Source organism: Suncus etruscus, chromosome 3 (assembly GCF_024139225.1).
Source record: "Suncus etruscus isolate mSunEtr1 chromosome 3, mSunEtr1.pri.cur, whole genome shotgun sequence".
NCBI lineage: Eukaryota > Metazoa > Chordata > Mammalia > Eulipotyphla > Soricidae > Suncus > Suncus etruscus.
The window spans coordinates 104,567,221-104,592,562 of NC_064850.1; the positions used below are offsets into that span (position 1 = coordinate 104,567,221).

General features: G+C 36.0%; 1 protein-coding gene across 1 annotated transcript in view; it reads right to left on the reverse strand.

The window, feature by feature from the left end:
* Positions 1 to 19,167, reverse strand: part of TMEM144 (transmembrane protein 144) — a 38,737-nt gene extending 19,570 nt beyond the window's left edge. The window contains exons 1-5 of the mRNA XM_049770231.1: positions 18,976 to 19,167; positions 13,985 to 14,155; positions 11,067 to 11,189; positions 8,128 to 8,227; positions 4,791 to 4,871 (exon numbers count right to left, since the gene is read on the reverse strand). Of these exons, the coding sequence (XP_049626188.1) occupies positions 4,791 to 4,871; positions 8,128 to 8,227; positions 11,067 to 11,189; positions 13,985 to 14,093 (413 nt within the window). The 5' untranslated portion in view covers positions 14,094 to 14,155; positions 18,976 to 19,167. The remainder of the gene's footprint in view (positions 1 to 4,790; positions 4,872 to 8,127; positions 8,228 to 11,066; positions 11,190 to 13,984; positions 14,156 to 18,975) is intronic.
* Between the last annotated feature and the right edge of the window lie 6,175 nt (positions 19,168 to 25,342).

The window sequence follows — 25,342 nt, forward strand, 5'->3', positions numbered from 1 at the left end:
TCTAACTCCAGACTGACTGAGACAACTGCAACTGATCTTCTGGAAACATAATGAAAGACTCTATCCTAGGCATAATCCTGGGATTGGAGCAAAAACCAAGACCACCAACTACAGAAGACTGATTGAAACAACAGTGATGAAACAGAACTTCTAAAACTGTAAAGAAAGACTCCATCCTAGGTTCCATCCTTCAACCTGTACAAATACCAAGATCTGTAGTTACAGAGGCCTGATTTTATCAACCACAATGGAGCAGAAAGTTTTCAGACACCACAACAGGACCTAGGGGAGAGCAAAAGAACATATATGGAGCTTGTAGTTATTCCCATGACAGTATACTTCAAGGGCAGAGAAACCCTGTATCTCTTAGGCCAAGGGAATTACCTTTCTAATCTCTCCAATATTTACTGTGCCTATGGAAAAAAAAAAGAATCACAAATTAATTTTGTAAGGGGTTGTTGTTGTTGTTGTTTGGTGTGTTTTTTTGGTGTTTGTTTTATTTTTATTTAAGGACTATGGTTATTGTGTGATTGTTGTCTTCATTTTTGTGGTGCTTTTCAGTATTTTTGTTTGATATTTTTTGTATTGTTGTTATGTTTTTCTTCTTTTTATCTTTTTTTCTCTTAAATTGATATTTATAGCCTCTAGAAGGACTCCTCCCTGTTTTTGTTTGTTTGATTTTTGCCCTGTTTTATTTTTTCTCTCCTTCAAACAGAACCACTTAACTTGAACCATCTTGTTCTGCCTCACAAATTGAGGGGAAAATAATGGAGGGTACCAAGACCAAACAGTTGTATGAACATTAAGTAGAAATAAAAATCATCAGACTTAAATACCAAATCCAAAGTCAATGACAACAGAATCGGTACCCAATCTACAACAAGCTAGACACAGAGTGGACCACTTATACTAGCAGCTCGGCAGCAGGTAAAGGAGGGGTATATGGGATGCATGCTGGGAATAGGGGTGGAGGAAGGACAACATTGGTGATGGAAATGCCCCTGATTCAATGTCACTATGTACCTAAAATATTACTGTGAAAGATTTGTAATCCACTTTGGTCAAAATAAAGATTATTATAAAAATATTAGCTGAGGGGCTGTAGTAAAAGTACAGTTGGTAGGGCACTTGATTGTATGTGGCTGACCCGGATTCAATCGTCAGCATCTCATATTGTTTTGCAGCCTGCCAAGAGTGATTCGAGAGTGCAAGGCCATAAATTAACTGAGAACCTCTGGGTGTGGCTCAAAACCAGCAAGCACTAAAAAAAATTGCTGGGCTGGAGAACTAAATAGGACAGGGGATAAGGCACTCTTTCACACAGGTTACCCTGATTTGAACCCTGTGTACTGAGCACAGAGCCAGGAGAAAGCTCCGAATACCAGTAGGTGTGCACAATATTCACTGTGCACTTTTTGTCACATAATAAAATATAATATGTAGATTAACACAAAGTTTAACTATTTTTTTATATGGAAAAGATGTGATGGATATTGGAAAATGCCAAGATATCTTAAGTTTTTGAGTCTGTGACTACTCCTAGCCATAAAATAGGTATGGCAGAAGAGTTTCATCTCAATTATGTCAAGGTAGAATAAAATAGAATGAGTTAGATAGCAATGAATTGCTTCTCGGATTTTTGGGTAAGATCATGTGTAGAAAATAGTGATATTTATCTTATGTCCATGAAAACAAATCAAATAGTTAACAAGACTTCGGGGGCTAAAAAGTTAAAGTGGGAACAGTGTGTCAAACAAAGTTTCAATTACATTTATTATGTCAAGAACTTTGTATTTAAGAGATGAGAATGATTGAAGAACATGCAAAGAAAATAACTAATTGTATTTAACAGGGTTGTTTGAGGATAACAAATGTATAAATAATATAAAATAGATTTTATTATGCTGAATGAAGTGAGTCAAAGGGAAAGGGACAAATTCTCAGTGGGCTCTCTGATCTGTGGGGCATAAATAAACATAGTAAGGGAGTAAACAATAGCCAAATGATAGCAGAACCTGAGAGTCAGCCCATAGAGTAGAGTTTGCTTAGTTGTGTGGAGTAAGACAGGACCTTAAGATGCAACAGAGAGATGCTGATACTGGGGGTGAGTTTGCTAAACTGTTTGCCTGGAACAACACTCTAACAATATTGTAAATCATGGTGCTTAACTTAAAATAAATTTACAAACCAAATAAATCAAGCTGAAGAGACTACAAGATAAGCAGAGAGACTCTGAGACTTTTGATAACTGAATTAGTACAAAATGGAATGGATATTTAGGAGTGATTAAATATAACTAGAAAGGAGAATATAAGTTAAAAATTCATAGGATGAAAAATTTATTTTTTATCTTAAACAAATTATCCATTTTATTGAATTATATGAATAAGAATATAAGATGAGTGGCTATCACAAAGACCTAAAATGTAAGGTTGTGAAATATCCTCTTGGTAAACAGAGGGCAATCAGGCTGCTGTAGAGAAGAATCCATTCATTTCATTTCTCTGCCACAGACCAAGCTCCAATCCCAGCTATTGGAGTCCTAAAGTGTAACAACTAGCTTCATGTGGGGTCGGGCTCAATTATGCATAATTGACCATAAAGTCACTTTTAATTAAAATTATTAGTTATTATATCCAACATAAAGAGTATAATCGAACCACATAGCTAGCTATTAATCAAAGCACTTAATTATTTTTTTCATTAGAGCCTCAAAATATCCAGAGCTTGGTGCTATTATGCTTACTTTGCAGATAAATAAATGAATACCTTGGAAATACGTAGCAATTCTAAGGTCAAATTGATAGAAGTAGCAAAGTTATTTAAGAGAGAATATGCCTTTCTACAGAAAGGCATAAGTTTGCCTAAGTTAGCATTAAATCAAAATCAAATATGTAACTTTACCATTTGGGTTGGTGTTAAGACATTTTTTTTTCTTTTCTCCTTCCCCTGTTAAGATATTTTTGAGAGAACTAGTCAAAGCTCTGTTATATGAATTGTAAAAAATTGCCTCTAACTCTAAAGGTCAAGAAGATGTTATTTTAAAATAATGTTATTTTTTTCTCTATTGTCCTAGAAACACTTTCTAAAGGTGGTATTTCAATGACAAGATGGTTCCTGAATTCCAAAGAGAAGCCATAAGTAAAATCCATGTATTTTTTTCTTGAAGAACAAAAGAATAGTCAAGTCTTTCCAGATGGACAGAGCTATTCATTACCTGAGGCACTGATAGAAGATATAAATGGAGTGGAGAGGAAAGGGGACTGAATTTAAGGGGAACTTACTCATGTTTAAGTTTTATTTTCTATTTACTTTTGGTTTGTGGGCATAGTTTACTCCTGATTCTGCTCTCAGGGAATACTCCTAGACAGGATTTAAAGACTGTACAGAGCTCTGGGGATTGAACTCAGGTCATTTGCATGCAAAGCAAAAATCCTTCCCACTGTATTACTGCTCAATCTCATGCCCAAGTTTTACTGATTGAATACAGACATACAGATTCAGTCATTTTTTTCCTTATTCATATAGTTCATATACAAGGCAGACACTTGCAAAAGTCAATACTTAACAGAGTGTTTTCACAGGTAATAGAGTAGCCAACTGCTGAAGAGTAAGTGCAATGCTGATAGGGCAATTCATGGACTTGGGATGCTGGCTTGCAAGCACAAATACAAACCTCAGCACCAATATATGATCTCAGTATCATCTTGCACACTCTGCTTTCTGTGCTTGGCAACTCTGCTTTTTTGTGATCTCCAGCAGTGCGATTTCTGGGTGCACCAAAGCCAGGTGAGTGGTATGTGTATGAAAATAACAGAAGGGTTTGCCTTGAGGAGTACCAATAAAAAATGAGTTGATAGGGAAGTGGATCATGGGTGGTAAAGGTAAGTGAGCAACAGAAAATCAATGACTTTCCCAGTCACATTAAGAAATCTGCATAATTTTATGCAAATAAACTGAGCTAAGATAAGGTTAATTTGAAGCTTTAAATGGAAATATATCTGCTTTGGGGCCATGATCATGTCCTTCTGCTTCGGGCCATTTGCCTACCACCCCTGATCCAGGCATGACCCTGTGAATGCAGATTCATGCTAGTAGCTCTGAAGATCAGGGTTCAAGGTTCATTAACCAAAAACCTTATATATTTTAGCTCTTAATTTGCAAGATTATGAGATAACAATCTTGAGTTGAAGTTATGCATTTCTTGTTCAGTCAGAATGGTAGGAATTAACACTGGTAGGAATGTCAGTCAAAGATAAACCCTTAACAAGATTATTTAATGCACATATTTTCTTTACCAAGGATAGTCTCACTGTGACAACTGCATACATGTTGGAACCTGTCCTGGAACAGAATTGGGGAATCAACTTATGAAACATTTGTTGGCTTTTTCCCTGCCCTCAACTTAAACTCTAAAAAGAATAAAGATTTTGCTTATATTCTTTCTAAGAGGCAGCAGTGATACTTACTTTATTGATATTTACTAAAAGAACACTTTAGAAAAGTTCTAATTGAGCTGAGTTATAATCTATGTATTATGATTTTTACCTATTACAGAGTCAAAGTGAGCATCAAAACAGTCAAAATTTCCCTAGACTCTTAGAGCATTTGAGAGCCAAAGTTGAGGTTCCTGATCCCAGGAATGATAAAGTATGTCATTAGAAATAAAGAAATGGAATAAACTGTCCTATGAATTTTATGAAATAAGACTTTTAAATAAAAGTAAAAAGACTTAGAAAGGATTTTAAATATTCAGAATATTGTAAATTCTTAGATAGGGTTGGTGGTACCTTACTACTGAAAGCACAGCTCCAATGTAATTAAGCAATGAGTTTGATACTTCTTCTGCATCCATTCCAAACCAGCCAAATCTACAAAGTAAGAAAATGACATTAAAGTAGATGTTGTAGACTGGAGAGTAGAGGGGAATTTGGTACTTGTTCTGTATCCATTCACTCTAACTAGGGTCCACCAAGCAGAACCAGGAATGATCTTTGAAACAGTTGAATCTGCTCTGCCAAAAAAAAAAAAAAAATCTGTCAGAAGTTAAAAAAAAAAAAAAGTAAATGTTCTTAAGAACATACTCATCATAGTGGGGTAAAATTTCTAGGTTCAAATTAAAATTCCCTCAGTTTATAACTGGTACTTGGAGAGGTTACTCATCAACACTGGGCTTATTGTCCTATGTTAAAATGATAATTATACTGCTTTGGAAGTTCCTTTTGAAGATTAAATAAATTGGCATAAAAGTATTTGTTAGTAAGATGAAGAAAAATAGTGAAGTGACTAACAGCCAATGAGTTGACTTTAAGTATGGAAATAAATTTTTAAAAGACAAATTGAAGTAGTGCAACAATGAGGAGATTCCCCCTTAATTCCAGAGTATAGGTAGGAGAAGGACAACAAGAAAAGAAAGCAGAGAGGAAATAAGAAGGCAGTAATGGGGTAATGGAACAACAAGGGTACATCGGTGAAGTGGGGAATGGGCTAGCTAGCTGTCCACACTAGAGTCAATAACACTGAAAAATGAGATCTAAATTGCAACATTACAACTTTAAAATGTGCCTGTTAAGGTGGCAGGCTGGGTGGGTTAGGGGAGGGAGGTGGCAGACAACATGGGAATACTGGTGGAGGGAAGTTAGCATTAGTGATGGACTGGTGCTAGAATATCAGTGTATCTAAAACTATCAATATCTTAGTGTAACTCATAGTAGTTTAATAAAATTCAATTTTTTTAAAGCTTGGTTAGAAATTTCTACTTTTTGGGTCAATCATGTGTGTGTGTTTGTGTCTGTGTGAGTCTGTGTGTGAACTCATTTTTATTTCACAGTTACAAAGTTGTCTGTGATTGAGTTTCAGTTATATAATGTACAACAAATAGCAGGGAGTTGCTGTTAGGGCAAGATAGACTACTAAGGCAATGTTACTTGGAAATGATCACCCTGGAAAAGAATTCGGTGCTGAAAGAAGATAAAGTAATATGCTTGATACCCCTTCAGTACTGACATGCAAACCACAGTGTCTAAAAGTAATTTATACGTTTTGGCATCCCCTTTGATTCTGTACCCCACCTCCTGACTCTGCAGTGTTCTTATCAACAATCACTGCAAATTATGAGGGCAACAGAAAAAGATGTAAAAGAATGTAAAAGAAAAAGAGGATAGCAGTTGTAAAAAGCAGTGCAGGGAAAGGGGAGAAAACAAGTAAGAATGTATTGGCAGTGATTTGGTTTCTCTGGGGCTGTTATACTTTAATTCGAAAGATAAGCCCCCCAAAGTAACATCTCTTCTATTTACTTTTCAAACTCAACTTAAATATTAATCGAAATGCTTACAAGAGTCAGTGTCATCCAGTAAAAAGTAATGTCAGGATAGAAACATTCTACTGGACAATTCAGAAATTTTGGACCGTACTATGGGCATTAAACCTTGCAAAGTAGCTAGTGTTACTGAGATGCAGTATATTTATCTTCAGGAACGTCTGATTGTGATTTCTTCACTGGCCAGCTATATTTAGACTTGGCATTCTTTCTCTTCAAAGGTTATACAGTAAATATTAAAAGCTTTGTGAATCACAAGGCCTTTTGCAACTACTCAACACTGCATTGCTGTATATAGCAACCATGTGCAATACTTGAATGGATGAGTTTGGCTGTACTCCAGTGACAGCTTACTAAAGATGGCTGGGAGGCTGAGTGTTAGTTGACTGGCCCTGCTTTAGCTTCCAAAGAAAAAAATATTATGTGCTCTAGAAGTAGATAACTGACAGGTGCCAGATGGTTGAATTCAATTTACTAATTGATTCAGACACCCTGTGTCTCTTAGGAAAATAGGATGTTGGTGGAGGGTAGTGGACACTGTTGGAGGGATTAGTGCTGAAACATTGTATGCCTGAAACTTAATCATGAATAACTTGTGACTGTTTAATTTAATAAAAAAAAAGTAGACAACTTGGGTTTGAATTCTGGCTAATCAACTAAAGTTAAGCTAATTTATTCAATAAGCTTGAGCAAGTTTTTCTTTTCTTTTTGGTTTTTGGGCCACACCTGGTAAAACTCAGGGGTTACTCCTGGCTATGAGCTCAGAAATTGCTACTGGCTTGGTGGACTATATGCAACACTGGGGATAGAACCCAGGTTCTTCTTAGATCAGTCACATGCAAGGCAAACACCCTACTGCTGTCCTATCGCACTAGCCCCTGAGAAAGTTTTTCAATGTCTATGTGAACTAGCACTCATCAAGAAAGAAGTGCTTACCTCAGGTAAAAGTGAGAATTATGCCTGTAACATATTCAGAAATTGTGTCACAAAGGACGTGAACTAATAACCATTTTCTTCTCTCTCTTCTTTCTTCCTGTGTCTATTTCTGACATAGTTATCTACTCTATCTTTTTGAGGGGAGGATGCGCTCTCAAATAATGAGGGGGTCCAGGCCACTCTAGGCAATGCAGAGTCAATATCTGTAGAGCCTGAATTGCAGTGCTACTATGGCCCTGGGGTTCTTAGATCAACAAGATCACACCAGGATTGCATGGGGGTACTTAAAGGCTATATTCTGCAGTCTCAAGGATTCCAGGGTTATACTTTATGTGTGGAAAGTTATGCCATGTGGTGCCAAGGAACAAATATGTGCTGAAGGCATACAATGCATGTTCCTAATCTCTATACCATCTCTCTTCACTGTATGCCAATTAAATATCTAGATCAATCTCTTCCTTGAGGGATTTGGTCTATGGTCATACACAGTGATACTCAAGTGAGACTCTGTGCTCAGGAATGACTCTTAGATGTGCCCAAGGGTGCATAGGAGGTGCTGAGGGTATAAATATGGTTGGTAACATGCAAGTCAAACACCTTAACTCCTGCACTATCTCTATGGTTACCCGGATCAATAGTTTACACCCTTTACATCTGTGGACCAGCATTAATTCATGGACTGGTGGTTACAAAGCAGATCACATAGTTGACATTTAAATAAGATACCATTAAAGGCACACTGTGTTTTCTATCAGCTGCAACCTCTGCAAGGGTAAGAACCTCCTAGCTAGCCCAATCTTTGGCACTAACTAGTCTTATCAAATATGAGTGCAAAAAAATCTTAATTAACATAGTTTTTTGGTGCCTGTTACCTTGAACTTGCCCAGCCGGTTAAGGTGTTAAATGATCCCCAGATTAAGATTCCAAGGCCTAAACCAATCGTTTTGATAATTGGGACAACAGCAATGTTTCCTACAAATGTAACATACAGAAAAATAAATGTGTTATTTTCAGTACCAAAAATACATTTAGAAACTGAATTAATTTCTATTTTAACTTTAGCCAAAATTGAAAGTGTTTGGGGGAAACTCCAGTAAAGTACAATCCCTCCTTTGCTAAAAATGGAAATGTCACATTTTAGGGCTTAAAATCATGATTATGGTTGATACATGAGCTATTTTGGGGGAAAATCTTACAAAGATATTGAATTAGGACCTAGCCTAAGTACATTAGTGTTCTTCATCTTTAACATAAGTCTTTGTTCTTGATTTTGAACACAAACTGTTCATGATAAAAGTAGTAGCAATCATCCTCTTAGGGTCAAGCAGAAGACTAGTTTAGGATGGTTCTAGACTTTGCTCCTCTGTGCCTGCCTATTGGTTAGCCATTTGGAATCAAACACTGTCATTGCTTTGGACTCTGGAGGAGTGCACAGCTCCTGATTCTTTCAATCTCCTCTTGGAAGTTTCTTGATTATCTGTGAACTATGATCTCTGATTGATCCTTCTTACTACACTTTACAGAAGTAGATTGTTCCAGCAACATTTTCCCTTGAACAAATTCCATTTTTTACTTTTCTGTTTGGGTTTTTGGCCTAATTTTATGATTTTAACTATACTGCTATGTGTACTTTAGACCAGAACTTTTCTTTTTTTTTTTTTCTTATCAATGGGCTCTCAATTTTATTCCATTGGTCCAGCACTACACACTTTGATTGCAATAGTTACATAATATAATTTTAAGTCAGGATTTTTCTCCCAGGTTAGCTTTGGCTACTCAGAGTGGTTTATGATTCCATACAAATTTTAGTAGCATTTATTCTAAGTTCTTAATAACGGTCATTGAACTTTCGATAGAGATTACATTGAAACTGTATGCTTTGGTTATGATGGTCCTTTTGACAATGTTCAATTTTTTTCTTTTTTTTTCATTTTTTTTATTTAAACACCTTGATTACATACATGATTGTGTTTGGGTTTCAGTCATGTAAAGAACACCACCCATCACCAGTGCAACATTCCCATCACCAATGTCCCAAGTCTCCCTCCTCCCCACCCGAACCCCGCCTGTACTCTAAACAGGCTCTCTATTTCCCTCATACATTCTTATTATTAGGAAAGTTCAAAATGTAGTTATTTCTCTAACTAAACTCATCACTCTTTGTGGTGAGCTAGACCAGAACTTTTCAACCTTTTACCTACATAAATTCCATTCCAACCTTAATTCCTTTCTATGGCTCCTATTATCCCTCAAATCTGATTGATTGGCATCCTAATGTCATGATTTTTCAAGTGATGTTTTTATCTGTCATTCTTTTAGGATACCTTGTGGATCCACAGAGATCTATAGACCTACAGTTAAGAGACACTGTTTTAAACTATCAAAGATAGATCTCTGATCATATCTACACCGGAAACATCAAGATACTCAAATTCAGAAACTTCCAAGCTGCTTTCATAAATTTTCCTTTCAAATTTGTCCTTTTACTCAGTGAGCCACAGGTATCAATAATATCATTGCCCCCATAAAATCACCTACAACAAAATACCCTTCATCATAAATGATTTATCCTTTTTGAGTGGGGTTTGGGGTTGGGCTACACATGAGTGTGAGTGTGCTTGGGGTCCCAGCTCCGTTTTCAGGGATTATTCCTGGTGGTGCTCAGAGGACTATACGTGGTATTGGGGATTAAATTAGTGCTACTTGCATGCAAAGCAAGTGCTTCATCTACTATACAATCTCTCTGGCTACTACAGGGTCTCTTTTATCCATTCCACATTGTTACTCTTTCCTACATAGCCCACATTTGCAACATTTCCCAAATTTGACCCTGTTTTCCCCACATTCCAGTGGAAACTGGAGGGTGAATTTAAACACTTTGGTGTATATAAAGATGAGCAGAATGAATGGATGCTTGATCTGTTTCCCTTTTTCTAATGTACAGGATCTCTACCATTATACTAAAGTATAAGAAAGAGTAAGACTAAAATTTCAGTAGAAATTTAAAAGTTAACTCTTGTCCTTCAACTCATGAACATCATGCAATCATTTAATTCTGTAGAAATTCAAATGGAATATAAGATAAATTCTCAATATTTTGAAATCTATTTTCATCTAATAAAATTTTGTCTAGAGAGCCTTGAATTTCTCTTGTTAAAAAGATACTCGTTATTTGGAATTCTCCTTCTGAAAGAGAAGGTAGCTCTCCTGAGATACATTTTTATTAACGGGAAATGTTCCTGATTGGTCAGACGAAGATATAAATTCTAGTATTGGACTTCAAGTATTCACATATAAATAGAAAGAATACTTTTGTTTTTTTATGACAGTAATTTAGAAATGTGTTTATATTTGCTCATTTAGGAAGAGAGATGGCACACTATTCAGTTATAAGGGCACAATGCAGTATAAGGAATTGAGCACAGTCTTCTTCATGCAAAGCATCTGCTCCAGTCCACTGAGTTATTTCCTTGTTCCCTGTAAGTGCCCTGGAAATGTTATTATTAAACACTATCTTTGACAATTATTTTCTAAACAGAATGCTGAAGAAATGACAAGGTATTTAAAATAATGACTTATGCTTGACCAAGCTGAAAGCAATTCATTCTTTAAAGAAATTAGAAGAAAATCAAGAGGAAAGAGAAAGGAAATACACCAAAAGTATTTATGAAATATCTAAAGAATGAAATTGTTCATTTCCAGAATTTAAGAGAAATTATTCAGATTTAAAATTACTGTTTGTAGTTTCCTTAAATTCTGATAAATTTTACTCATAGTAACTGAACAAGTAATAAAATATATTATACATCACCTGTTGCCCAAATACAGCCCCCTACCATTGCAAAAGGCCAAAACTTAGGACAATGCAATATAAGATTAATCACACAGGCAACCAGCCAGATGGCAGCACACAGGATCCACTGAAGAAACATTCCTGGAAACAGAAGTTGGTGTCAGTGATTTCAAGAGATTTTTAAGTAATAAATGCTTAGAAATACCAGAGATTATTACAGAAAAGGTCAGAATACTGAATGTGTATCTTATAATGTCTATCTTTTAATGTCTATATAATTCTCTATATATTATATATTATACATAATGTCTATGATTCTATCTTATAATGTCTATCTTATAATTCTTACAATTAGTCTGCCTCATAATTCAGCCTAATTCAATGATAAACTGAATATAAGATGAAGAAATTTGTCAACTAATCATTGGTAGAATTATACTTTAAATAGGTTCCATATCAAATTCCAAAGCCATATATTCACAAGGCTTAACTTTGTGTGTGTGTGTGTGTGTGTGTATGTGTGTATGTGTGTTTGTGTGTGTGTGCACATGTGTGCATGCTGAAGATTGATCCCAGGGTTTCAGACATGCAAGGGAAATGCTCTTCTACCAAGCCCCATGTTTGGTGCATTTCTTTTTAAAATCTAAAAACAAATAACTTTTCAGCTATTAGACAAGTCAAGAAATTTCTACTCAAAAATGTTGTCAAGAAAAATTTATTATTTTTATTCAGATTCCATACTTAGAGTTACTATTTAACAAAAATAACCCTTTATAAGTTTTATATTAATACTGGGTAATTTAAAAAATCTAGAGATAATTTATGCCATGCTGGGTTAGAAGCATTCTTGGTCACAGGTCAACTCATATAGTCAAAGCTAGTGCTTGTGATACCAGATATTCCAAATCTTAAAATTAGAATAGGTCATGACGACTTACATATCTATACTCTGTGTTGTCATTTTCTAGTTACCTGGAGATTACATTGTGGTATGTGGTATATATGTGCATTTCTAAAACTTTATCCATTATTTCAATGAGAATAATTTTTAAAAACCAACATTGGAAGTAATTTCTAAGGCAAGTATAACTCAATGTTTCAATTTTACCACAACTTTGGAATATATCTAAATAGATAGAAAATATCTATTTTATCCAATCTTACAATAGAGAAAAAACTAATAATTAATTAATAAAAATAAAGGCAAAATAATAGCATTAGAGAGCTGAAAGGAAACTTTGTTTTAGAAATAAGGGTTATGTAAGACTTACCTATGCCCATAATTATTTTGGGGGTATAATACCCCCATACTAGGATCTTTCCCTTTTCTGTATTTTCTGTTTATTTTCTCTAGTACTTTTCATTTTTGTCCTCATACCAAGGGTAAATAAAGAAAATACTTGTAATTCTAATATCTACTATCCAGAAAATAGGATTGGAGAATATTTTAATTACTCAAAACATGTATTGCCTTCTCCTGAATTTAATATGAAAGCAAAACTGCATCTTTTCTTCTAAAATTCACACTATTATCAGTTTTATCATGATGATAGTGAGTATTAAAAATATATTTTTAAACTATGCTAAAAAATTAAAATCATAGAGTCTGGGTGAAATGGATTAAGTTTATAACACTCAGATATTTCAAAATTATATCTTTAAAAATAGTGGTTTTTGAGGGGTTTTGGTTTTTCTTTTGTTTTTTTTTTTTGGGGGGGCACAGTGATACTCAGATTTCTCCTGGCTCTCTGTGCACAGATTTAGGGGACTATATAAGGTTCAGGGAATCGAATTCAGGTTTGAATTCAGGATTAAATTCATATTTGTCTCCTGGCAGATTTAGGGAACCATATAAGGTGCAGGGGATTGAATTCAGGTCAGTCATGTGCAAGACCAGTATCTTACCTTTCTACTATCTCTTTAATCCCTCAATTAATTAATTTTACATCAGTCAAGTTTGTTATGACACTACAAATGCTGTAATAAATACAATACTTTAAAAAAGACCTCAAGTTTATTGAGAGAAGAAAGTTTAGGAAAGGGTTGTAATCTGTGAATGCTTATGAACTTGGTGGATGGAAGGTACATCTGATGCAGATGGGTGCTAAATTCTCTGGGGAATTGAAGGAACTGGGAGATGCTGGGAGACACTGGGATACATGTGAAAGCATTGTTATGCAAACATAAAATTGATGCCATGCTTCATTATGTCAAGCATAATGGAAATTTCTGTTTTCCAAATATACTATTAGCAGAATAATAAAATATATAGCTAGAAATATTTCAGCTATAAAATCATAGTTTTGTCATAAAATAGAATATTTAGGTACTGGGAAAAATCGTACAAGTTATGTGGTCAATACTGGTTCAATCCCCAGCACTGCATAAGGTCCGAGCCACCAGGAGTTTTTCTGATCACAGAGGTAGGAGTAGACCTTGAATGGTGGCAGGGCAAATGTGCTCCAAATATGTTTAAGAGCAACAATAACAATAACAAAATTTTTTAACAATATCAAATTTAAGATTAACAAAACTAATCAACTTTTAACTAACTAGGTCTGGGCAATATTAAGTAATTATTTTAAGCTATATTTATTTGTTAATTTAAAAAACTTACTTTATGGCCATTACTTTAAAATAGTTAAAAAAAATGCTATCTTAAAAAAGGACCAGAGCAATAGCACAGTGGTAGGGCGTTTGTCTTGCACGTGGTGATCCCGGACGAACCCGGGTTCGATTGATTACAGGTATCTCAGATGATCGCCCCCCCCAAAAAAAAAACTGCCAGGAGCGATTTCTGAGTTCAAAGCCAGAAGTAACCCTTGAGTGCCACTGGGTGTGGCCCAAAAACAAAAAATAAAAATAATTAAGAAAAAGAATAGCTAAAAGAGAACATTATATTTAAGAGATAGTTTAATAATGAAGGAAAAAATTACCATCACCAGTGTCATATTTTTTTAGTGGTACAAAATTTGAACCAAACAAAATGACAGCTACAGAAGAGGAGATGAAACCAGTGGCTAGGTTTGTTCCATTGTTGTTCATGGTTCCAGTACTGCCAGGAGAAGAAATCAATCACTTTACACTAGATGTGCTTTTCAGAGTCACTGAGAAAAAAAGAAAAAAAAAACCAATTAAGATGTTGTGAATCTATGATAATATTGTTTTGATTTATTTTTTTCTTTTTCTTTCTTCTTTTAAATTTATATTTATAGCTTCTAGACGAGCTCTTCCCAGCCTTTTTTCCCCTAAGGAACTGCTTGATTTTATCTAATATTAATTTTGATATTGATCTCTGATTTTAAAAAATACTTTTTATTTATAGCTTGAGAATGTAATTCTTTCCAAGATTCACTATATATTGTTTTGTTTTGGGGGAATAAATTAGTAGCGGATAATCATTTTTTTGTGTTTTTTGCTTTATTTTCTTTTGGGGGTCACACCTGGCAGTGTTCATGGATCAATCCTGATAGGGCATGGGGAGTTGAGGATTAAACTCAGGTGGGTGGTATGCAAGGCCCTACTCACTATACTATCTTCTTTCTCACCCCGATATATCATTTTTATTATTATTTAAAAAATGATCTGGAGCAATATTACAGCAGTAAGGGCATTTGCCTTGCATGCAGCCACCAGGCATTTGATCCTCAGCCTCCCATATGGTCACCCAAACATTCCAGGAGTAATTTCTGGGCACAGAGCCAGGAGTGATGCTTGGGCACCACCAGTATGGCCCCAAAACCAAAAAACCAAAATCAAAACAAAAAACAACAACAACAACAACAACAAAAATGTCCTTGTGGCTGATGAGGCAAAATAAAAATTTTCTAGCCAATAACTCTTAATTTCCATTGGTTGTTGTGACAGTCAAATGAGAAAGCAGGTACAAATACTTAAAAAGTATTGCAAAAAAGAGTTTGTATTGCATTTCATATATGAAAAAATTAAGAGTACATATTAGGGTGTACTGCTGCCACATAGTTAGGATCCAATAATGGTAAAGTCACTTTTCTTCATTCTCTGGTATCTCTGTATGCCGAGGAGTTTAAACAGTTCATAAAATCTTCCATCTTTATGACTTTAGCACACACACAAAAATACTGAACAGAAAGAACAATGTGAGGCAGTGAAGAGTCAGCTGTTTTTGCAATCTGGGAGCCAATGCCTATGAATAGTTAACTGAGTAAAGTGGGTGTGACTCAAAAACAAACAAACAAAAAAAAATAGCAAGTTTTTGGTATAGTTTTTGGAGTTGCTTCCAGAGGTTGTTAGGACCATATGTTACCAAGGAGGATTGAACTTGGACCTACTGCTGGCAAATCATGTGATCAACTGTCTTCTCAACTTGATGATTTGTTGGTGGGGAGGAGGGAGACTTGGGACATTGGTGATGGGAATGTTGCACTGGTGATGGGTGGTGTTCTTTACATGACTGAAACCCAAACACAATCATGTATGTAATCAAGGTGTTTAAATTAAAAAAAAAAAGAGTAAAAATTAGAGGCCAGAGAGATAGCACAGCGGCATTTTCCTTGCAAGCAGCCAACCCAGGACCTAAGGTGGTTGTTTCAAACCCCAGCGCCCCATATGGTCCCCCGTGCCTGCCAGGAGCTATTTCTCAGCAGATAACCAGGAGTAGCCCCTGAGCACTGTCAGGTGTGGCCCCCAAAGCAAACAAACAAACAAACAAACAAAAAGAGTAAAAATAACTTCCTTAGGCTAGTTGACAGAAAAAGAAATGTCCCTCAGAAAAGTGTGGGTCCATTTTAAGCCTATCTTGAAAAAAAATTTTTTTAACTGCAGTAAGCCATTGGCAGAGAGGCCCCCAAATCTCTTATCTTCAGCAAAAATACCAAGTCACAGTACTGCTGACAGAAAGTTTCCAAGTTCTCGTGACTTCTGTGAAATTAATAGCCCCAATTCTCTTATCTACATTAAAATTCATAACGTGTAATGAAATTGATAGTTCAACCTCTCCAGGGCTTCTCCTCTAATCCATATACTACATTAAGAACCTCCATGATAGTTCTGGGTTGGCCAGAAAAGAGTTCAGGAGGGATGGGGACTAAAGTTCAGTAAAGGTGTTGAATTTTCCAGAGACACTAATGCTCACCCCTTGAATCAAATATTATATCCCTCTTCATGGTAGGAAATAGAACTAGCTAGCACTTATGTCCCTTGAAGCATCCCAACTTTTACTCTCTCTCTCTCTCTCTCTCTCTTTCTCTCTCTCTTTCTTTTCTTTTCTTTTTTTGTTTTTTTTTTTTGTGTTTTTTGTTTTTGGGTCACACTTGGCAGTGCTCAGGGGTTACTCCTGGTTCTACACTCAGAAATCGCTCCTGGCAGGTTCGGGGGACCATATGGGATGCCATGATTCAAACCACCGTCCTTCTGCATGAAAGGCAAACACCCTACCTCCATACCATCTCTCCGGCCCCTCTCTTTTTCAATAACACTGAGTCAGCTGACAAATGGAATATTTGCAATTTATTTTATGTTTTGCATTTTTGCCCCAATATCTTGCTTTCACCTCAGTTATCACCAACCATATTTCAAGTGCTTGAGAGCTGCATAAAGTTAAGGGCTGCCATACCAATGCAGACTATAGAGTATTCTTTTCATTGCACAAAGTTCTATTGGACAGTGTCACAACAGTCATTAAAAGTTCTGACACCTTTAAAAAGTAAAGGATCAAAACAGCAATTGCCCAGATCCATATTTTTAAAATAGTTTTTTAAAAGAATATGGAATACAATAACCTTTAGATGTACAAACTAGATATGAAAAATTATGAGCATTTTATCACAGGAGAAAGTCAGAAGAGTCCTACCTTTCTAATAAAATACTACATTTATATTTATATGTAATTATATACATAATCCACATAAATCTTGGATTTATATTTTGCTCACAGGCCTTTTGTACCACTTTATTAAAACCAGTTGAAATGGAATTGAATAAACCAAATACTACCCCATCCCCTCAAATTTAATGTCATAGTGATTTCTTCCTGTGATATGTATTGAATAAAGTTCACCTGAAATCACTTTTCCTGATTATTTTACTTTATACTGGTAACATTTACATTTAAAGTGTTCCGTTTTTCCATGTAATTTCTTAGATATTTTTGTAGAAGATGTTAAACACATGTTTTGGAGAGAGTACAACAGACTAGAGACCCTGCTTTGTATGCAGAGGTCTGGGTTAGGTTTCTGACCTCATACAATCTTCAGGGCACTGTTAGGAGGAACTCCAGAACACAGAACCAAGAGTAGTTTGTGAATGCAGCTGGTTATGGCTCATAACCAAAATTGATCATTCAATCAATAATGTTTCCTGAAAATGGATTTACTAGAATTACTGTGGATAATTTAACTTGAATACAGAGAAGATTTCATAACTGGTCAATATGTTTTAGTAAGAAAAATACTTGAACTCTATATGCTGCTTTGCCTTCTTTAAAATTAAAAAAATGCAAGACAAAACAAAGCAAAGAATAAACACTGCTAGTAAAAAAGGACCAGAGAGATGATTCAAACAAAGGTCTGGACACAAGCTGTGTACGTGGGATATCAGGCAAGATTTTGACAAAGCATGATCCTGCCCTCCACCCCACTCTCAATCTCAACCACGACTGGTCTCTGTGCATTGTGGGATGTGGACCAAGAGACAAAACAAAACAAATAGAAACAAACAAAACCAAAATTACTTCTAGTAAAACAACCTTAATGGGAATTTATAGTTGGGGAAGAGTCACAGAGGTATATATAACACTACTACAGCAATACTATTTCAAGCAATATAATAGTCATTTTACTACAGTGCCCACAGAAAGTCAGCCTTGCAACTAGCTTTCCTGTGCTGTTACTCAGGGCCAGGCATGTGAGGACAGCTTAGACAGCTCTGCATTGATCAGGGTCTGAAACTATCTGCAAAGGTTGTCAGGGTACTAAAATCATATATAGTTAGTGGTTTGCTAACAAAACTTTTGTTTCATTCAAATATAAAAAGTGAATACTTCTAACAAAATTTTTTTCATTAAAATAAGAAAAATGAATCAAAACTTGAAAGTGTACACTAAAAAGGTACATAAAGCCTTTAAAAATGTTAAAGATGTGTCTATTAAAGAAAATTAATAGATCTAAATCTCTCCGGTTCCATGCTGTTGGAATAATTTAAAGTCACTTTAAAAAGCACATAAAATATATTTTGAATCTGAACATTAATCATTGTTAATTTACTTATATTTATTACCTGTGATCAATATTTATTTTTTTGCACACAGCACAGGTATGTATTAGAAAATATAACTAATCTTAATGCGGATTGGCAGTACTATCATCTGTAAGAAAAATCTTGTCTAAATCAATGACAGTTTTGGTGATGATGTAAGCACTAACGTATACTCTATTCCTGACTTTTTTTTTAGATCAAATCTATCATCAAACTAGTTTAAAGAAAACTATTTTATTCATGTTTACTTTTAACTAGTTACTTTTAAACTACTTTGGCATGTTTTCTTTTAAACTACTTTTAAAGAAGTATTTTTCATATTTTGTTTTCGCTTTGATTAAAAGATAATCATTCTTTATTTTGTCCTACTTCTACTTTATTAATCGGCCAACTTGTCCTCTTTAAATTCCTCCCAGTAATTCTATTCTGTGCAGACCATTTTAAGATTAACAATCTAGAAATTCCAAACCACGTGGTTTCTTCTTCTTCCTGCAACTAAGATTTCATTTTTAGTTCCGAGTTTAGTTCCTCAAATCACCAAGCAAATCCTGCGTGTCTCTCGGCTTTCAGCGCCGTTTTAACGTGTTGATTCTGGACCTTGATTTTTCTTTGTGATCATAAACACGTTTGGGAAACTGTGGGGGGAAATCCCCCCTCCACGCGGCCAGCTGGGGTTCCTGCAAATTCTACTCACAGCGCTCGGGGTAGGGACTGGGGCCGCCGGGCTGGACTCAGCGCGCCTTCACTCGGCCCCGCGGTGCAGAGCTGGGGTGCGCCCGGCCTCCCGCCTGCTTTATTTCTTGGGCAAAGCGACCTTTGCCAGTCTTCCTGTCCGGACAAATACCTAACCATGCACCCGCCTGGGGGCCGGGGAGGGCGCTCCTATCTCTGGGACCGAAGCCTCTTTCCCACTGTCCAGGTCAGCCCTTTCTCCCAAAGGGAGTTAATTACCTGCAGGACAGCAGGGAGGGGACTGAGGGGCTCAGCAGCGACCAGGAAACAAACACCTTCCTCCAGCTGTTGTGCCAGAGTTCGGGTCACGTGACGCCCCGTGGCTCCAGGGAAGCGTCATCATCTGTGTGCTAGAAAGGCCTTGATGTGTTTAGAGATGATTGTTCAGACAACTCAGGGCAAGTCAACCTCTTGAAATGTCACAAGCCTAGGTTATTATTTGCACCATTTCTGGCTTAAAGTCGAAGGCACGCTAATGGAAAAGCTGACGTTGAATTTTATTTATGCAAAAACATGAAAAGGAGCCACGAAGGTTCAAAATCTATCGGCTAGCATCTGATTGCACTTCCGACTACTATTTCTTTGGAAATGCACCCAGGCTATTTATTTGTATATTAATCTATTAGGAGATGAGTGATAATATATATTTTAAATCTCTGATGTCAGACTGCACACTAGAATTTTGCCCTTGGTGGTGCTTTTACTTTATTTTGACATTTTTGTTATTATTTTTAACTCTTTTTATTTTAATTTTTGGACCACACCCTGTGAAGCTCAGGGGTTACTCCTGGCTATGCGCTCAGAAATTGCTCCTTGCTCGGGGGACCATATGGGATGCCATGGATCCAACCAAGACCCGCCCTACAGCTGTGCTATATTGACTTATTTTTAATGACCAACACTCATTTCTCTGTGGAGGGTATGCCACACAAGAGTGTAGAGAATGTGGCTGTATATATAATATTACATATTATAATGTAATAAAAGAAACAAGAATGTGGTCTTTGACAATATATCATATCACATAAATGTCTATAGGTAATTGACCTGGATAAAGTGGAACTATTGGATCTGGACTCCAGATCAGAGCAACTGGAATAAAATTCTTGAGGCTGTTGCTTTGGAATACTTTTATTTTAAAATTTTGTCTGGGTAGTTCTATCGGGAAGTCAGGTTTAAGAATACTACAATGACCCAAGACTGAACAAGGATGTAGAAAACATGAGTTTTTACTAGGTTTACAACCAAATACCACCATGCATTTTGAAATAAAGCTCTAAAACAATTTTTCTTTGGGTACAGAGAGATTGCAAACATAAGTGTTTATTAAATATGTAAGATGATATCTTCAAATTTACTTTAAGTTCATGAATGCCTGAAGCAAATAAGAATAGGCATGAAAGACTAGTCATGAGCTGATAAATTGCTGAATGTGGATATGGTGATGAGGATTATTATAATTTATATTATATTTAATCTATTTTAATTGCTTAAGTTTTTATAGTAAAAAATGTAATTCAATTTACAATCAAGTAGAAGTTATCAGTGCTTTTTCTTGCAAGATATAACACGATCAAAGAGAATAGAGAAATGTAAACCCATCTTTGAGAAACGCAGATGAAACCAAATCAAGAGAAGGCAGAAAAGGTAACATTTTAAAAGCAGAAATCACAGTATAGAAATTAAGTAAATAATATAAAAAATCAATTACATTAAGAGTCGTTTTTTTCCCTAAAGAATAACTAAGATGAATGAATCCTTAGCTAGTCACACAAAGAAAATAAACTGTATCAGGAATGAGAGAGAAGTTTTGAGATTTAACTCAGTAGAAAAATTCTAAATTACTATGAACTCCTCTATGAAATTGAAGCACCTAGAAGGGACAGATGAACTTTTAAAATCATAAGTCCTCCCTGCACTGAATCAGGAAGAAGGAGAAAAGGTGAACGGAGGAATTAATAGTAAGGAAACTGAAACAGTGATTAAGTTTCCCCCATTAACAAAAGTCCAAGTCTTGATGGTTTTATTGGTGGGTTCTAAAAAACAGTTTAAAAGGACCTTCTCAAGACTTCTTAGTATATTCCAAAGAATCAAATAAATGAAACATTTTTCAACAATTTAAATTCCTATATAGGCCAATATACAGAAAACAGACAGGCATTACTAAGAAAAGAGAATCATAGACCAATAGCCTTGTTAAACAAAGATAAAATAATCTTGTCAAACTTTCAAAAAAAGTGAATTCAATACTATATCAAAATTAATATACACTATGCTCAAGTTCATTCAGCCCAGGAATGCATGGTTGGGCAATACATGTAATAAACCACATCAAACAAAAGAAAGATAAAAATCACATGATCATATCAATAGGTGCTGAGAACAATTTTGACAAGATTCAACACTCAATCAACTCTTACAAAATATAGATTAAAAAAACTAGATTCACTAATGACATAAATGTTCATTTTTTACAAGCATAAATCAGCATAATATTGGAATTCCTAATCATAGAAATTAAATAAGACAAAAAGCTTAAGGTCATTTTAATTGAGAACAAAGTAAAGTATTACTACTTGCAGACAAAATGACAATATATATGGAAAACCTTAAAAACTCCACCAAGCAAACTTTTAGAAATAATAAACCAAAGTAGCAAGCTAAAAAAAATATCAGCACACAAAAAAACAATTGTATTTCTCTATGCAATGAGCTATAAAAGAAAGAAAAAGTCAATGCAATTGTTTCCCAAAAAGATAAGTTATGTAGGAATTAGCTTTAAAAAGCTCTCTTGGGGCTGGCGAGGTGGCACTAGAGGTAAGTGCTAGCCAAGGAAGGACCAAGGTTTGATCTCCTGGGGTCCCATATGGTCCCACCAAGCCAAGGGCAATTTCTGAGCGCTTAGCCAGGAGTAACCCCTGAGCATTAAACGGGTGTGGCCCAAACCCCCCCCCAAAAAAAAATACCCTCTCTTGTCTTTAAATTGTTCGCAAATTGACTAACATAATTTCTAGCTAAATTCTAAGCAAAACTCAGAAAGAATCCATACAGGAGTGTTCCTTCACTTTGGGAATGGATGTCATAGACTACAGAATACTAGTTTGTGCTACTTATGATTATATCCAAGTCAGAAAACATATGAAATTACAGTTCCACAATTTTTTTAATTTTTTAAATTTTTGGTCTAATTGGAGGAATGAACCTGTAAGAGAAAGACAGTAAATTCCAAAAAATTTACGTTAAGAGATAGAGACCCCTCGGGTAGGAGAGATAGCACAGAGGTGTTTGCCTTGCAAGCAGCTGACCCAGGACCTAACATGGTTGGTTCGAATTCCGGAGTCCCATATGGTCCCCCATGCCTGCCAGGAGCTATTTCTGAGCAGATAGCCAAGAGTAACCCCTGAGATAGCTGGGTGTGGCTCAATAAAAAAAAAAGGAGATAAAGGCCCTGAAGAAAATAACTTCTTAACACTCAGCTTTGAGTACAATTATCTGTCTGATCAAGTGTTACATCACAGGGGCCTTATCATAACAGACCTAACATTAGGAATAGGTTGCAAATATTGGCTTTGGGACCCAGCTCTCTATAAAGTGACTTGATCACAATTTAGCTCTGGCACATATATGGTAATGTTGGGACAGGTTCAGTAGGCTTTTCAAATCTACAGACACCCCACCAGGACTGCCATACTATTATCTAGCTAGATGATTTGGTGTTTGCCAAAGTGTGGAGAGATGAATCTTCAAATTTACAGATGGCCCTTTCTGAAAAGATCTTTTCAATGTTGTTCCCTCAATCTCACACTAGTGAGGATCTGTGGTTTGGACTCAAGCACTGGAAGGGAGAATGAGGAGGCCAGTCAAGTCCCTACAGGTGAATTCCTCCAGAAGAATCATAGATAAATATGTAATGACTTCACAGCCTAAGAGTGTCCATTACCACCACAGAAGGGAACACAACATCTGGGACTTTGTGCTTTGAAGTCTCCTCATGATAGTAGGGTTCACTCTCTGTCACAAAAAAACACATTTGCGTATTCCCACATTTCCTCAGACTATGCCTCTAACTCTGAAAATTATCATTATTCTGCAAGGCATTACACTGGTAGCTCCTCATGGTTGCTAACATCACAGAACTAGAAAAACACTGTCTCCTGGGGCCCTAGTATTGAATAGCCTGGGCCATGTCCCTATGCATTTTTTAGTAAGTTTTTATTTTCTGTTTTTCTGGACCACATCTGACAGTGCTCAGATACTTCTGACTTCTGACTCAGTGATCAGGAATCAGACTTAGCAGAAGTTCGGGGTGGGGCTATATGGGGTGCAAAAGATAGATCTCAGATTAGCCACAAGCAAGACAAGCACCTTTTTCCTGCTGTACTAGCTCTCTAGCTCTGCTTGAACCTTTTTTTTTTTTTTTTTTACACCTTTAGACTTGTACTCTTCTGAAATTCTGAGCCAGCAGCTCAAGTAACTGAGGTATATCATTTACTTTTAGTCTTTCTATACCTGTGGACTGCAGTGTTCTAAACTAGTGGTTAAAGACTGTCTTATATACTCTACATTTTTATATTTGTACATTAGACAAATAGTCTTGACTTGCCAAATTAAATTTGATTAATATATTGTTATATCTGAAATAGTTTTTGTGTAAATTTAAGTCTCATACCTTAAAAATTGTAATTTGTTTTATTTAGTTCTGGTGCCACAGCAGGATTTATTCTGGATTTACTCCTGGTTATGTATCCAGAGATTACTCCTACCAGGCTCAGGGGAACCAGAGCCTCAGAGTTCTGACTAGAGTCTAACTCAAGTTGACCATGTACAAAGGCAAATGTCCTGCCTTCTATAACTTTGAAATTTTGTAACTCAAGTTGACCATGTACAAAGGCAAATGTCCTGCCTTCTATAACTTTGAAAATTTGTAATTCTTAAAATATAAAATACTAAACAAATATGGTTTTAACATTGCATATTCAAGAGAACACACTTGGGGCCAGAGAAATAGGGCTAGGACCTTACATCAGCTGACCCAGGCTAGCCACCTATGATCCCCAGAAGCACCTAAAAGAAGGATCACTGAGTACCAGAAATAATCCCTAAGTACACTCTCACTTACCTCTTAAGCATTATATGCTCATTTATTTTTTTTATGATTGAATTTCAATCATATAATATACAACTCCACTCACCAGTGCATATTTCCTGCCACCAATGTCTCCAGTTTCTTCCCTGCCCTCACTCTCTGCCTGCTATCGCAGATATTTTTCTTATCTCTATCATTTTTGATTTTTAGGTACTGTGGCTTGCAAAATTGTTTTCAAAGGGGTATCATGCATATCACTTTATCTCCTTTCAGCACCCAATTCTTGGGTAAAGTAATCATTTCCAACTATCATTGTCATAGTTGTTCCTTCTTCCCTAAATGCAATACCCCACTATTTGTGGCAAGCTTCTCCTGCCCTGGACCAGTTCTCATAGACATTGCCTCTGTTGCCTTTAAATATTATGTTTGGCTTTTGTGACCATGCTTTTTTTTTTTTAATTTCCCACACATAAATTCAATTATTCTGTCTATTCTTGTCCCTATGACTCATTTCACTCAGCATATATTCTCTATATCCATCCATATTATGAAGCCATCCATCGCTTTTTATCTTAACAGATGTGTAATATTCCATTGTGTAGATGTACCAGTTTTTTCCACTCATCTATTCTTGGGCACTTGGTTTGTTTCCATATTCGAGCTCTTGTGAATAGTTAAGATCATGTATTAAACATTATAAGTTTAACAAAATTACTTAGATGAGTTTGGGCCTAAGACACCATGGTTTACACATATGGTTGACAAATAGGTTCCAGTAGTTGATGGGAAAATTCAATTTCTCTTCACCACAACCCCACCATAGGACTGCTTGAGTATTTTCATGAGATGGTACAACTTTACTTAGAATAAGAGATCCAAGACAGTAAAAGTGTCATTGGATAGTATGACTTAGTGCCTGGAGTCACACAGATCCTTTCTGTAGTATTCTATTGGTTGTACAGTTCAGTCCAGTTTCTGTGTGAGAAAAGACTATAAGAGTGTGGATTCCTGAACTTATAGATAACTGGAGGCTGTCTTGGAGTGGATGACCAGTGAGAAGAAAGTAGTGGATTACTGGAAGGGTGCCTGCCATGGGTTCTAGAAGATAGAGTCTAACTCAGAAACAGGGAATATGCTCATTAGGCACAGTCTGCAGTGGTCAGCAACCTTTTTTTTTTTCAGCTGAGCCAAATCTCGCCAAATCCCGCCAAATCCATGATTGAAATTTATTTTGAAAGCAACA